The 14060-nt window shown below is 62.9% G+C and overlaps 1 protein-coding gene across 4 annotated transcripts in view; it reads left to right on the top strand.

Moving 5' to 3' along the window:
• NBEAL2 (neurobeachin like 2) overlaps positions 1-13976 on the top strand; it is a 29499-nt gene extending 15523 nt beyond the window's left edge. For 2 of the 4 annotated variants that reach the window (XM_043587263.1, XM_043587265.1), the window contains 40 exons: positions 61-180; positions 397-718; positions 934-1016; positions 1123-1215; positions 1449-1623; positions 1745-1878; positions 2240-2399; positions 2603-2705; positions 2872-3025; positions 3137-3295; positions 3474-3633; positions 3795-3880; positions 4058-4570; positions 5223-5401; positions 5497-5656; positions 5889-6026; positions 6118-6477; positions 6566-6715; positions 6853-7010; positions 7166-7290; positions 7380-7515; positions 7959-8119; positions 8219-8535; positions 8650-8745; positions 9102-9226; positions 9313-9453; positions 9634-9764; positions 9864-9973; positions 10074-10191; positions 10294-10391; positions 10912-11028; positions 11403-11492; positions 11577-11686; positions 11851-12023; positions 12123-12217; positions 12422-12538; positions 12637-12795; positions 12872-13020; positions 13266-13401; positions 13486-13976. In XM_043587263.1, coding sequence (XP_043443198.1) covers positions 61-180; positions 397-718; positions 934-1016; positions 1123-1215; positions 1449-1623; positions 1745-1878; positions 2240-2399; positions 2603-2705; positions 2872-3025; positions 3137-3295; positions 3474-3633; positions 3795-3880; positions 4058-4570; positions 5223-5401; positions 5497-5656; positions 5889-6026; positions 6118-6477; positions 6566-6715; positions 6853-7010; positions 7166-7290; positions 7380-7515; positions 7959-8119; positions 8219-8535; positions 8650-8745; positions 9102-9226; positions 9313-9453; positions 9634-9764; positions 9864-9973; positions 10074-10191; positions 10294-10391; positions 10912-11028; positions 11403-11492; positions 11577-11686; positions 11851-12023; positions 12123-12217; positions 12422-12538; positions 12637-12795; positions 12872-13020; positions 13266-13401; positions 13486-13587 — 6213 coding nt within the window. In that variant the 3' untranslated portion in view covers positions 13588-13976. Of the gene's footprint in view, positions 1-60; positions 181-396; positions 719-933; positions 1017-1122; positions 1216-1448; positions 1624-1744; positions 1879-2239; positions 2400-2602; positions 2706-2871; positions 3026-3136; positions 3296-3473; positions 3634-3794; positions 3881-4057; positions 4571-5222; positions 5402-5496; positions 5657-5888; positions 6027-6117; positions 6478-6565; positions 6716-6852; positions 7011-7165; positions 7291-7379; positions 7516-7958; positions 8120-8218; positions 8536-8649; positions 8746-9101; positions 9227-9312; positions 9454-9633; positions 9765-9863; positions 9974-10073; positions 10192-10293; positions 10392-10911; positions 11029-11402; positions 11493-11576; positions 11687-11850; positions 12024-12122; positions 12218-12421; positions 12539-12636; positions 12796-12871; positions 13021-13186; positions 13402-13485 lie in introns of those variants that run through there. The other 2 variants (XM_043587264.1, XM_043587266.1) reach the window with 2 other exon arrangements.
• The last annotated feature ends 84 nt before the right edge of the window (positions 13977-14060 follow it).

Consider the following 14060-nt stretch of genomic DNA (forward strand, 5'->3'; position numbering starts at 1 on the left):
AGTGGGTGGAGGAGGCCCCCAGTGCCAGCCCATGGCTTGATGTTGTGGCTTCTGTTCTAGCACTGCGTGGCCATTGTCCATATGCCTGGGCGCCGGCCCTTCAGCCAGAACCTGGTCCATGTCTACAAAGACGGCCATCTGGTCAAGACAGCACCCCTCCGCTGCCCCTCTCTCAGTGAGGTGTGCCAAGCAGGGTTTGGGGAGGCCTTGGGTAGCGGGAGTGTCTTGGATAGGGTGAAGCCTGCAGCCCCTGTGTCCCCACCCCCACCCCACATAGACCTCAGACTTCAGCCTCTGGGGTCTGTGCAGCCTTGGGGGTCACTGTGAGGAACCGGATGCAGGTGGAGCCCCAGGCTCTGCTGTGACCTGACCACTCCCCCAACCCTGGCCCCGCAGCCTTTCTCCTCCTGCTGTATCGGCTCCGCTGGGCACCGCACAACGACCACCACCACGGGGCTGCCTCCGCCACCAGTCCCCGCTGCCCTGGCTCACGCTCACCCCTCCCTGTCCCGCTCCCAGTCGGTCCCGGCTACCGCAGGGCTTGGCTGGGGGTCGGGGCTGGTGGCCCCCCTGCAGGAGGGCAGCATCAGCTCCACCCTTGCAGGCACACAGGACACTCGGTGGGGCAGCCCCACGTCTCTGGAGGGTGAGCTGGGAGCCGTGGTCATCTTCCACGAAGCCCTGCAGGCAGCAGCCCTGCGGGCCCTGAGCACCTTGGGTATGCATCACCTGCCACGCACCGGCCCAGCCCCACCCCAGACGCGGCTGGTTGGGGCTCATGAAGTGCCCTGGCCAGAAACTAGGGGTCCAGGAGGGGAGGGAGAAGGTGTCCCTAGGCATATATGTCCTCTGATCGGATAGAGAAGAGGCGGGCTCTGGATGGGGTTTGGCCAGAGGCCCAGCCAGGCCTGAAACCCCCTGCCCACCCCCCAGGGCCCAATGAGATGGCACCCTTCAAGCCCGAGGGGGAACTACACGAGCTCAGCACCAAGCTGCTCCTCCATTACTCACCTCAGGTACTGGGTGGGAGGCAACTGGCTCGCCCCTGCCGCCGTCCCCCCGTGGCTCCCACACTCTGTGTGCCGCCTCCTCTCTCAACTGACCCTTGCCGCCTGCCCGCAGGCCTGTAAGAACAACATCTGCCTGGACCTGTCTCCTGGCCACAGGCTGGATGGCCGCCTGACAGGCCACAGGGTGGAGACCTGGGACGTGAAGGTGTGTGTGCCCACGCGGGCAGTGTGTGCAGGGAGTGTAAACACAGGCACGTGTGTGTGTGTGTGTGTGTGTGTGTGTGTGTGTGTGCAGGGTGGGCTGGGAGGTCTCTGGGAGACAAGCTCTAGAGAACAAAACTCCCCTGGACCCAGGTTCCCAGACTGGAAGGTCTGCTGGGGTGGAACGGGGCAGGAAGCGACAGGCAGCTGCCCTCACACGGCCAGCCCTTCCCCTAGGACGTGGTGACTTGCGTGGGAGGCATGGCTGCCCTGCTGCCCCTGCTGGAGCGAGTGGCTTCACAGCCCCAAGAGGCCGAGGCAGGTCCAGCCGAGACACATGACCTCGTGGGGCCCGAACTGACCTCTGGCCACAACACCCAGGGCCTGCTTCTCCCACTGGGCAAGTCCTCCGGTAAGCGGCCCTGGTGCCTAGGTTGGGGTGGCGAGGAAATCTTGCCATGACAAGGAGGCCAGAGTGCTTGACCGCTGGCAGGCCCTTGACACACATCTGTCCCCTTCCTGGTGGCGGGTAGAAGAGCGCATGGAGAGGAATGCAGTGGCCGCCTTTCTGCTGATGCTGCGGAACTTCCTGCAGGGCCACACGGTGAACCAGGAGAGCCTGGTGCAGTGCCAGGGGCCTGCCATCATCGGGGCCCTGCTGCGCAAGGTGGGGCAGGCGGGGAGGGGGCTGCCCTGTCTGACCAAGTGGACTGGGTGGGGGGACTAGGAAGGGGAAGCTGAATCTGTTGAGGAGAGCCTCCTGGGAGAGATGGTGGCGTCTGAGTGGGGCCTTGCCAGGCGTGGCAGGATTTGGCTGATGGTCTGGTGGAAGCATCAGCACCTGCTGGGGCTGGAGACCTGCATAGCAGGCTGGGGGCCTTGCGCCTCAGGCAGCGGGGAGCCAGCAAAGGGTTCCGAGTAGGCAGGATGCTCGTGTCCGTCCGCCTGTGCAGGGCAGGGTGGGTACCGGGAGGCTCAGTAGTACGCAGCCAGGGCCTGCCACCTCACCCTGGCTCCTTCCACCCCAGGTCCCCAGCTGGGCCATGGACATGAATGTGCTCATGTCTGCCCAGCTGCTGATGGAGCAGGTGGCAGCGGAGGGCAGTGGGCCCCTCCTGTACTTGCTTTACCAGCATTTGCTCTTCAACTTCCACCTGTGGAGCCCCAGTGACTTTGCCGTGCGCCTGGGTAGGTGTGGGGCCTTGGATGAGGGACGCCACCGGGCAGGGTGGGGGTAGAGGTTCTGAGAAGCTCTAGCCCCGCTTCGGGTGACTTGAGGGGACCTGTCTTCCCCCGGGGCATGTGAGGGGAACATGGCCCTGTCCTGGAGGGATAGCTGAAGGGGCTCAGCTCAGCCTGGTGGCCTGAGACCTCTGGTGATGCCCGCTCAGGCCACATCCAGTACATGTCTAGCATCGTCCGGGAGCACAGACAGAAGCTGCGGAAGAAGTATGGGGTTCAGTTCATCCTGGATGCGCTGCGCACCCATTACAGGTGAGGCTGCGGGGCTGACACAGCTGCCTCTGGCCTTGCGGACGGGGTCGACCCTTCCCCCCACCCCCCCTCCAGCTCACCTGCCCACTGCCCTCCCTGTTCTCTCCCCTCCGCTGCCCTGCCTTCTCCTGGCCCTGGGTGGCTGCGCTTGCCGGGACCGGCCCAGCCCACAGCGGGAGCACCCCCTAGCGGCTGACGACGTGCGCACAGTGCAGACCTCACTCCTCGGCCTGGTGCGGGAGTTCCTGGTCCGGAGCTCCGCCACTGATCACTTGCAGGTCACGCTGAGCTTTCTGGCGGCTACAGGCGATGATGGCCAGGTAGGCTGGAGGCTGTTGAGGGTGAGACTTAGGTGCGGGGTGGAGTGTGGACCGTGTTGTGGGGAGCGGCCGGCCCAGAATGAGGCTTTGTGTCACTTGCTGTGTCCCCAGGTGGCGGGTGCTCTGGACCTGCTGCTGGCACTGCTGCAGGGCTCACCAGCACAGGAGGCTCTGGCTGTCTTCCTGTTGGAGCAGGGGAACCTTGAGGTTTTGCTGGCACTGCTGGTGCAGCCAAGGTCACTGCCCCTGCTGCCCGACCGAGTCTGCAAGGTACACCCAGCCCAACCCCCTAGCATCAATTTGACATGGCCCCTGCCTGAGGGCCAGGGAGGTGTGACTTCCCCTCCTCCAATAACTCCTTCCCCAGTGATAACAAACCCCTTGTGACGCTTAGCCCCCCCCCCCCCCCCCCCCCCCCCCCCCCCCCCCCCCCCCCCCGCCGCCCCAGATCCTGCGCAGATTGCAGCAGAACGAGCGCTTACCTGAACGGAGTCGCCAGCGGCTCCGGCTGCGAGAATACGGTCTCCAGGGTCTCATCGCCTGCCTGCCGGAGGGGGCTGCTTCGCCCCAGCTCTGCCAGGGCCTCTACAAGCTATTCCTGGGGGCAGGTATATATCTCAGTTGGGGCCAAGAGGCAGGCCAGGCGGAAGGGTGTGATGGATTCAGGAAACAGGGCAGGTGGACATAGGAAAGGTGTTGGTACAGGGGTCAAGGCTGAGCCAGCAGGGCTGGGGTCAATCCCTCAGAGTCTCTCTGGCCATCTTCCCAGATTGCCTGAACCTCTCAGATCTGTTGGCTGTGGTGCAGCTGTCCCTCCAGGCTGACCTCGGCGTCCGCCTGGACGTTTGTCGCCAGGTAAGTATGGGAAGTGAAAGCTTGCGGAAGAGGGGGCTTCTACCCTGGGGGCTTCGCTTTACCTTCCTGTGAGGAGCGCTCTCTGGAGGCCTCCCCCCATGTGAAGGCCCTAGGACGGGAGTCTGGGGGGGCAGACTGCTGGATGAGTCCCTCACTTGTTGTGCCCTGGCCCGGCAGCTTTTCCACCTCATCCACGGACAACCAGACGTAGTGCAGCTGCTGGCCCGGCAGGCCGGCTGGCAAGATGTGCTGACCCGGCTGTACGTCCTGGAGGCTGCCACAGCTGGCAGTCCCCTGCCCTTTCCCCTAGAGACACCCACATCCCCAGAGCCAGCCTTATGCAAGCCACCCACCGAATCACCTGAGTCTTCGGATGTCTTCCTGCCCTCGGAAACTCCCAGCCCCGACCCTGACAGCTTTTACCATGCTCTTTCTCCATTTTGTACACCCTTTGACCTGGGCCTGGAACGGGCCAGCGTGGGTTCGTGCAACAATGCAGGCAGTGGCAGTGGCAGTGGGACTCTTACTCCGGCCAGCCAGCCTGGCACACCTTCCCCACTGGATGGGCCCCGGCCCTTCCCTGTGGCCCATGGCCGCCATAGCTCTAGTCTCTCCAACGTGCTGGAGGACGGCAGCCTCCCGGAACCCGCCATCAGTGGGGATGATACCTCAAATACGAGCAACCCACAGGTGAGGCAGGTCCACTCTGCCACTGTGGCACTCTAAGGGACACCTCTGGGACACAGGGCAGGCAGTATAGACTTTCCAGAGGTGGGGTCTTGTCTGACATCAGGGCTATAGGTGCTGGTCAGCCCTGGTGCTGCGGCCTCATTGCTGTCATCTGCAGTTGTGTTCCCGGGGTAGGGGCTCCTAGAACGGGACAGACGATGCTGAGCCAGAGTGGAGGCGCCAGCCAGGCTTTGGAAAGTCCTCAAGAGAGCCTGTAGGGCAGACACTTCACAGGGCCTGTGGGCATTATAGTTCTAAGGAATCTGCCTTGTGTTTCCAGGTTTGGGCATGGGTCTCTGCTTATGCTATGGCATTCCTCCAGAGAATTCCAGTATGGTTCTTGGGCCTGAGATTGCTGTGGGGCAATTTGTGAGCCAGCTCATCTGTTCTTAGGAGTCCTTGAAACCCCAGGATTCTGTCTAGAATATTCAGGTAGTGGCTAAGGCCCCTGCGCCATTCTTCCAGGCCCCAGGGTGTCTGCTGGCTGAATGCTCTGCCTCCAGCTGTCCCTACTAGTGGTCGGCAAGGCAAGGGGTGCTCAGCAGGGATAGTGTAGGAGCCAGCGCCTCCCTCCCACCCCCGCCCACACCCCCACACCCTTTTGTGCCCACAGCAAACCCCTGAGGAGGAGTTGTGCAACCTGCTCACCAACGTGCTATTCTCGGTGGCGTGGCGGGGCGTGGAAGGCAGCGATGAGGCCGCCTGGCGGGAGCGTGGCCAGGTCTTCTCGGTGCTCACCCAGCTGGGCGCCTCAGCCACGCTGGTGCGCCCGCCAGACTGCATCAAGCGCAGGTGAGGAGACAGCTTGGCAGGGTGAGGGGCCTCTGGGACGCCTGAGGGGAAGGAAGACAGCCAGGCGGACACCTGAGTCCCTTGCCCACCCCCAGCCTCCTGGAGATGATGCTGGAGTCAGCCCTGACCGACATCAAAGAGGCCCCTGCTGGGGTCCTGGCCAGCCTCACCCAGCAGGCGCTTTGGCTGCTGCGCCTGCTGCAGGACTTCCTGTGCGCCGAGGGTCATGGTAATCAGGAGCTGTGGAGTGAGAAGGTGCGACAGCTCAGGGGCCTGTGAGGGCCACATGAGTCCACGTGTTCACAGGAGCCTGCAGGCATCCGGTGTGGGAGGTGGGCGAGTGTACATGTGCACTCACGGGTGCGTCAGAATGGTGTCTGTGTGTGCAAACCCTACCTGGCCCCCAGACTTAAACCCTACCTTGCTCCCTCCCGGTGGGCTTCTGGCCTCCTCTGGTGGCGGCTGCCTGGAATGTGTTGGGCTGTAGCTCTTCGAAGGCGTGTGCAACCTGCTGGATCGCATGGGAGCCTGGCCACACCTGGCCAATGGCACAGCAGATCTGCGAGAGATGGCACAGATTGGCCTGCGCCTGGTGCTTGGCTACATCCTGCTGGAGGACCCGCAGGTGAGCACGGGGTGGGTTGGGGTCTGGCAGCGGCAGGCGTAGGGAACCCGGGGTGTGCCTGGATGCCACCCACACCTGCTGCCGCCCACAGCTGCACGCCCAGGCCTATGTGAAGCTGCACTCGCTCCTGCAGACAGCGGTGCCCATGAGGCGTGAGGAGGCCTGCTACGTGCTCTCCAAGCTGGAGTCGGCGCTGGCGCGGGCGCTCAACACCCCCACCTCAGAAACGCCCACCGAGGAAAGGGAGCCCTCAGCTGCAGCTGCCGCAGCCACGGAACGCTGCTCGTGGCTGGTACCACTGGTGCGCACGCTGCTGGACCGTGCCTACGGGCCGCTGGGGCTCCAGTGGGGGCTGCCTTCCCTGCCGCCCACCAACGGCAGCCCCACCTTCTTCGAGGACTTTCAGGCCTTTTGTGCCACACCTGAATGGCGCCACTTCATCGACAAGCAGGTATTTGGAGGTGGGGGCCAGGGAAGAGAAACGGGGGGCTGGGAACCCACATAGAGCACTGGTGTCCTCTCCCTGCCCAATCCTTCAGGTGCAGCCCACCATGTCGCAGTTCGAAATGGACACCTACGCGAAGAGCCACGACCTCATGTCGGGCTTCTGGAACGCCTGCTACGACACGCTCATGAGTAGCGGACAGCGGCGCCAGAGGGAGCGGGCACATAGTCGTCGGGCTTTCCAGGTGTGCAGCCCGGGGCGGGGGTGGGGAGCTGCTCCACTCCTGTGCCCAGAGGATAGCTGGTGGGACAGCGTGAAGAAACCCGACGGGACAGGAAGCCGCCGGCGGGACTGACCCATTCCTCCACCCCCACTCCCCAGGAGCTGGTGCTGGAACCAGCACAGAGACGGGCACGCCTGGAAGGGCTGCGTTACGCGGCGGCACTGAAGCAGCAGGCAGCGCAGCACTCCACGGCTCTGCTCCACTGGGGGGCGCTGTGGCGTCAGCTCTCCAGCCCCTGTGGGGCCTGGGCCCTTAGGTGGGCGGGGCTCGGGTGGAGGCCGGGAGGGGCGGGGCGGGGCTCCGGGAGAGACCTGGACAGCGAGACTGCGTTTGGGGTGAGGCCTGGGAGGAATACGGACTTCTACAGACTTCTGTGCCCACCCATGACCACCATCCGGGACGTATCTGCAGGGACCCACCGCTTCCCCGCTGGAAGTTGTCCAGTGCCGAGACATACTCGCGCATGCGTCTGAAGCTAGTGCCCAACCATCACTTCAACCCTCATTTGGAAGCTAGCGCCCTGCGGGACAACCTGGGTGAGAGAGGGTGTCCTGAGCTGGATCTGCCCAACCTCAAAAGCCTTGCCCCGCCCAGCTCTCGCTGAGCACCCTTGGGCCTGTTGCAGGTGAGGCCCCCCTGACACCTACCGAGGAGGCCTCGCTACCTCTAGCAGTCACCAAGGAGGCCAAAGTCAGCACGCTACCAGAGGAGCTTCCGGACGACCAGCTCGGCGAAGATGAGCTGGCCGCGCTGGAGACCGCGTGAGTGGGGCTTGGAGAGAGCTGACCAGGAGTGGGGGCAGGGGTCTGTGCCAGGGCTAAACACCCCGAACGGGCTGTCCAAAATCAGGTGGGGGGTTGGGGAGAGCTGTCTAGCAGAATCGAGAGTGACTCTTTCGTAACTAGACACCCCCGGGCAGGACTGAGACACACAAACCAGACCAGCATGGGGGCCCCCAGAACAGGGGGAGCCAGGGGTGGGAGTTGGTGTCATGGCCAGACATTTAGGGGCTCTGGTTTGGGGTGGGGACTGGGGTCAGTGGGCACTGGACCCCGGACAGTTCCTCCCTCTCCTCTGGGAAGCATGAGAATATGTTCCTCATGACGTGACGGCACTTGGAGAGTCTGGTCCTTGGGCTTATTCGGAAAGGCGGGGGGGGGGGTGGTCCTAGAGCCTTGAGCCTGAACCAGGTGCTGGCCCCCAGGATGCAGGCAGCAGAACTGGACGAGCAGCATGAGAAGCTGGTGCTGTCAGCGGAGTGCCAGCTGGTCACAGTGGTGGCTGTAATCCCAGGGCTGCTGGAGATCACAACGCAGCACGTGTACTTCTACGATGGCAGCGCAGAGCGTGTGGAAACTGAGGAGGGTGTGTCCTATTGGAGCTGGTTAGAAGGGCGTCAGGGGATGGCTTGCCTCTGGTGGGGCAAGGGTGAGTGACTCCTGCCCCTGATGTCTGTCTGCACAGGCATCGGCCACGACTTCCGGCGCCCGCTCGCCCAGCTGCGTGAAGTCCACCTGCGGCGTTTCAACCTGCGCCGCTCAGCCCTTGAGCTCTTCTTCATCGATCAGGCCAACTACTTCCTCAACTTCCCGTGCAAGGTGGGCGGGACCACAGCCTCATCTCCTTGGCAGGCCCCCAGGCCCCAACCCTGCCTCATCCCACCCCACACCCAGGTACGGAACCAGGTGTACTCGTGGCTCCTGCGCCTGCACCCCCCAGCCCAAGGCTACCTAAGCAGCCGCTCCCCCCAGGAGATGCTGCGTGCCTCTGGCCTCACCCAGGTGAGAAGCCTGAGAAGCCTCAAGTGTGGGGGGCGGGCAAGGTCAGAGCCCTGCGGTTGGGAGGAGTGCCGGACAGCCCAGCTGGCTCACCTCTTGCCTGCCCCTGCCCCCCAGAAATGGGTACAGCGTGAGATATCCAACTTCGAATACTTGATGCAACTCAACACCATTGCAGGGCGGACCTACAACGACCTGTCTCAGTACCCTGTGGTGAGGGTCCACTCCTTACCTCCGCCCCTACCCCTCTGGTCTGCCAGCCCTGGTTTGCCCCAGTGTAGGTGCTGTGGGGGCGGGGCGGGGGGGGGGTGCCGCCTGACAGCTGGCTTCTGTTCCCTGCCCCTCCTCCCGACATACCCACACCCACTCTCCAGCCTCCCCCGCTGGCCTCTCTTCTCCCTGAAGGGAATCCTGTTTATGGACTGTCTGTCCTGCTTCCCTGGGGTCCCTCTAAGTGGTGTGCCCCTACCCGGGGGCTCTGCCCATCTTCCTGAGGGTGAGGGTGGGGCAGGCTGGGCAGATAGGCCATCAGGACCCTCATGCAGCTCCTTTCCTGGGTGGGCGGCCAGTTCCCCTGGGTCCTGCAGGACTACGTGTCCCCAACTTTGGACCTCAGCAACCCGGCCGTCTTCCGGGACCTGTCCAAGCCCATCGGTGTGGTGAACCCCAAGCATGCCCAGCTCGTGAGGGAGAAGTGAGCGTGTGGGCAAGACCGGGCTTGGGGGCTGGGATGGGCCAGGGCAGGGCTTCTGCTGACTCTCCCGCTACCCTTGGCTGCAGGTACGAGAGCTTCGAGGACCCTGCGGGCACCATCGACAAGTTCCACTATGGCACCCACTATTCCAATGCGGCGGGCGTGATGCACTACCTCATCCGCGTGGAACCCTTCACCTCCTTGCACGTCCAGCTGCAGAGTGGCCGGTGCGGCCCGGGGGGTGGCTAGCAGGTGGTAGGGGTGAGGGTGGCTTGCTGCAGATGGGGAGAAGAGGCAGGTCCTCCAGGTATCCTGGGCCCTTCGGCTCCCTTCCTTTCCCCAGCTTCACGCTCGCCCTCCCTGTCCCCACCCTCCCCACCTCACTTTGGCCTGTGCCCCTCCCCCAGCTTTGACTGCTCCGACCGGCAGTTCCACTCAGTGGCGGCAGCCTGGCAGGCCCGCCTGGAGAGCCCCGCCGACGTGAAGGAGCTCATCCCAGAGTTCTTCTACTTCCCCGACTTCCTGGAGAACCAGAACGGTAAGAGCTGGTGCGGGGCCGGGAGGCCTGGGCACGGCGCACGCAGGCTGGGGGTGGCCAGGGAGCAGGTGACCGTGAGACAGCTGACCTCCCTGCCAGGCTTCGACCTGGGCTGCCTCCAGCTGACCAACGAGAAGGTGGGCGATGTGGTGCTGCCGCCATGGGCCAGCTCTCCTGAGGACTTCATCCAGCAGCACCGCCAGGCTCTGGTGAGGAGAGGAACACAGGCGGACAGCCAGGGTTGAGGGTCAGGGGTGGGGGTGGGGGGTCAGCCGTCCCTGGACTGACTGGCCCCATCCCCGCCCCCAGGAGTCGGAGTATGTGTCTGCCCACCTGCACGAGTGGATTGACCTCATCTTTGGCTACAAGCAGCGGGGACCGGCCGCGGAGGAGGCCCTCAATGTCTTCTATTACTGCACCTATGAGGGTGGGCATGCGCTGGACTCAAGTGGGGGCTGGGGCACAGGAGAGGAGGGCTGAGGGCAGAGGGCAGAGAGGGAGCCCTGACTGCTCTGCCTAACCTGCCCAGGGGCTGTGGACCTGGACCACGTGGCAGATGAGCGGGAACGGAAGGCTCTGGAGGGCATTATCAGTAATTTTGGGCAGACTCCCTGTCAGCTGCTAAAGGTAAGGCCAGCTTGGAGATTAATGGTCAGATATGGGGTGCCTGGGTGGCTCAGTCAGTTAAGCGTCTGACTTCGGCTCTCATGGTTCATGAGTTCGAGTCCCATGTCTGGCTCTGCACTGGCAGTGCGGAACCAGCCTGGAATTCTCTCTCTCTCTCTCTCTCTGCCCCTCTCTCACTTGAACACGCGCACACAATGTTTCTCTCATTCTCTCAAACTAAATAAATAAACTTAAAAAAAAAAAAAAAAGAGGGGCGCCTGGGTGGCTTAGTCGGTTAAGCATCCGAGTTCAGCTCAGGTCGTGATCTCATGGTTCGTGAGTTCAAGTCTCACGTCAGGCTCTGTGCTTAAGGCTTGGAGCCTGGAGCCTGTTCAGGCTGTTCTGTGTCTCCCTCTCTCTCTGCCCCTCCTCTGCTCATGCTCTGTCTCTCTCAAAAATAAATAAACATTAAAAAAAAAAAAAAAAAAGATAATGGTCAAGGATGCTCATGCCATGGTACTGACCGGCCACTTGTCCACAGGAGCCACATCCAGCTCGGCTATCAGCCGAGGAAGCAGCCCAACGCCTTGCACGTCTGGACACTAACTCACCTAGCATATTCCAGCACCTGGACCAGCTCAAGGCCTTCTTTGCGGAGGTGAGGGGAGGCGGGGCTTCATCTTCCTACTCTGTGAAATGGGTTTAACTCCACTGTCCTTACGAACTTCTTGGGGCAGATGGAAAACCTAAATCAAGACCACTGGTGTTAGACACCTTTGGAAAAGAGGTAACAGGAAAGGAATGTGGGAGTGGGAGTGGGGCACCTTCTTTGCCAAGGCCTGGACAAGGTGTTGACTCGCCTAACCGTCTCTGAAAACCTTAGGGAGACCAGAAGTAAGGGTCTTGGCCTTGGATGTTTCTTTCCTCACCTTCATGCTTACATCAGAATGCCTCCCGGCCCGACGTAGGTACGGGAGTGGGGCACCCGGCTGACCACGCAAGCATAGCTAGCCTGGTACTCTTACTCTGTAGGTCATCAGTGATGGCGTGCCCCTGGTACTGGCCCTGGTTCCCCACCGGCAGTCCCACTCCTTCATCATCCAGGGCTCCTCAGACCTGTTGGTAAGTGCACCAGGCAGAGCCCATCTTAGCTGCACCCCTCACTGACTCCGCCCCACACCCACCTCTGCCCCCTCTTGCCCACAGGTGACCGTGAGTGCCAGTGGGCTGCTGGGCACCCACAGCTGGTTGCCCTACGACCGTAACATAAACAACTACTTCAGCTTCAGCAAAGACCCCACCATAGGCAACCCCAAGTAGGACACAGGGATGTGGGCAGGGGTGGGCTCTAAATACCCTGTCCCCTGACTCGTCTTCCCACCCAGCCAGAGCGTGGGCCGGTGGCGGGGTCTGGCCTAGGTCTCTGAGGGCCTGGGTCTTCTTGGCCTGGCCTCACCTGTCATCCCCCTCACTGGGTCAGGATGCAGCGACTGCTGAGTGGCCCGTGGGTGCCAGGCAGTGGTGTGAGTGGGCAAGCCCTGGCAGTGACCCCCGACGGAAAGCTGCTGTTCAGTGGTGGCCACTGGGATGGCAGTCTGCGAGTGACCTCACTATCCCGGGGCAAGCTGTTGAAGCAACTCAACCGCCACCTTGGTATGGGCAGCCTTGGAGGTGGGGTGGTGCGGGTGGGGGTAGCTGGCCAGGGCGGGTGTGACTACTCTGTTCCATTTGTACCCTCCCCTCCCCATGCAGATATAGTGACCTGCCTTGCATTGGACACCTGCGGCATCTACCTCATCTCAGGCTCCCGGGACACCACGTGCATGGTGTGGCGGCTCCTGCAGGAGGTATGCTGGGTGGGCAGCCCCGTGGGGCCCCCGCAAGTCCAGACCTGCCCTTCTCTCTGCTACCGTGAGCAAGGCTGGGGCTCCACGACCCTCCAGCTCTCTGGCTTTGGACGAGGCCGTCACTTTCCTGAGCCTTAGCCTTCTCACTCAGGGGCCAGGGTAGTGAGATGTCCCCAGTTCTGAGCCAGCCCTGGCTCCCTACAGGGCGGTCTCTCGGTGGGACTGGCATCAAAGCCCGTGCAGATCCTCTACGGGCATGAGGCTGCAGTGAGCTGTGTGGCCATCAGCACTGAACTCGACATGGCTGTGTCTGGATCTGAGGTGTGTGTGCGCCTGTGCCCAGGGGAGGCCAAGTTTGCTAGGCAATGCCCCTGGAGATTAGAGACCCCTGCCCAGCACCCTAAGCTGCCTTCCTGCAGGATGGAACTGTGATCATCCACACTGTACGCCGTGGCCAATTTGTGGCAGCACTACAGCCCCCAGGGGCCACGTTACCCGGACCTGTGTCCCACCTGGTGCTGGGGTCAGAGGGCCAGATTGTGGTACAGAGCTCAGCGTGGGAACGCGTCGGGGCTCAGGTATGGAAAAGGGGTGCTCAGACCAGAAAGGGGTAGTTGGTGTTCTGTCCTTGCTGACACCTCTTGCTTCTTCCAGGTCACCTACTCCTTGCACCTGTACTCAGTGAATGGGAAGTTGCGGGTTTCGCTGCCCCTGGTAGAGCAGCCCACAGCCCTGGCAGTGACAGAGGACTTTGTTCTGCTGGGCACAGCACAGTGTGCCCTGCACATCCTCCACCTGAACAAGTGAGTGCCACTGTTTATGAGTTCACGGGTCCTCAGGGTGGTAGTCACTGTAAGAAGACACCAAGAGGTGCTATCCCCCAGCCCACCCCCACCCCTCTCTGGTGTGCACCCACAGCCCCTTACCTGTCTGTGGGCACATTCTTCATGGCTGTCTCCTGTCCCACAGTGGGCAGAGAAGGTACCTGGGAGAATGAAGAGACACAAAGCTAACTTGCACTTGAGAGCATATCCCTCCCTCCCTGCAGGCTGCTCCCAGCTGCGCCTCCTCTACCCATGAAGGTGCCCATCCGAAGTGTGGCTGTGACCAAGGAGCGCAGCCATGTGCTCGTGGGCCTGGAGGACGGCAAGCTTATCGTGGTGGGCGCGGGGCAGCCCTCTGAGGTGAGGATAAGGGCAGGGCGGGCCTCGATCGGGGTGGGGGGCCGACAGTCCTGGCCCACTTCTCCCCAATCCTACTTCCCCCAGGCGCGCAGCAGCCAGTTCGCGCGGAAGCTGTGGCGATCCTCCAGGCGCATCTCCCAGGTGTCCTCAGGGGAGACAGAGTACAACCCTGGAGACGCGCGCTGACAGCCGTCACGCAGGCTCCTCCCCCGGCGGGCCCCGCCCTTGGAGGCCCCGCCCAGGAGTCGGCGGGAACCCGGAGGAGGAGGAGAGCAAGAGGCCGCGGCCGGGGGTCGGCCCGGCTCCGGGGGTGGGCGGGACCCCACCCCCGCCCAGCTCAGGGATTGGTGGGCGATTCACTCCAGGAAGTCCCGCCCCTCGCCGGCAGAGGGGCCGTCCGGAGTCTGGCACTGGCCTCAGCGGCAACACAGCACTTTTTTGCACAGTGTGGGGCGGGAGCCCAGGCTCCCCAGCCCCGCGTCCCGGCAGAGCACGGGGACCGGACTGTGGCCTTAATCTCTAAAGGCGGCCCCTCGCTCTCCCGGTCTCGGCAATAAACCTGGCCTGGTTTTGTAGCTGCTTCGCCTCCGAGTATGCATGCGCGCGGCGTCTCCGCCTGCCTAGGCCACCGTCCGGGCCTCGTGTCCCCCTGGCCCGTA

Source organism: Prionailurus bengalensis, chromosome A2, assembly GCF_016509475.1.
Source record: "Prionailurus bengalensis isolate Pbe53 chromosome A2, Fcat_Pben_1.1_paternal_pri, whole genome shotgun sequence".
Lineage (NCBI taxonomy): Eukaryota > Metazoa > Chordata > Mammalia > Carnivora > Felidae > Prionailurus > Prionailurus bengalensis.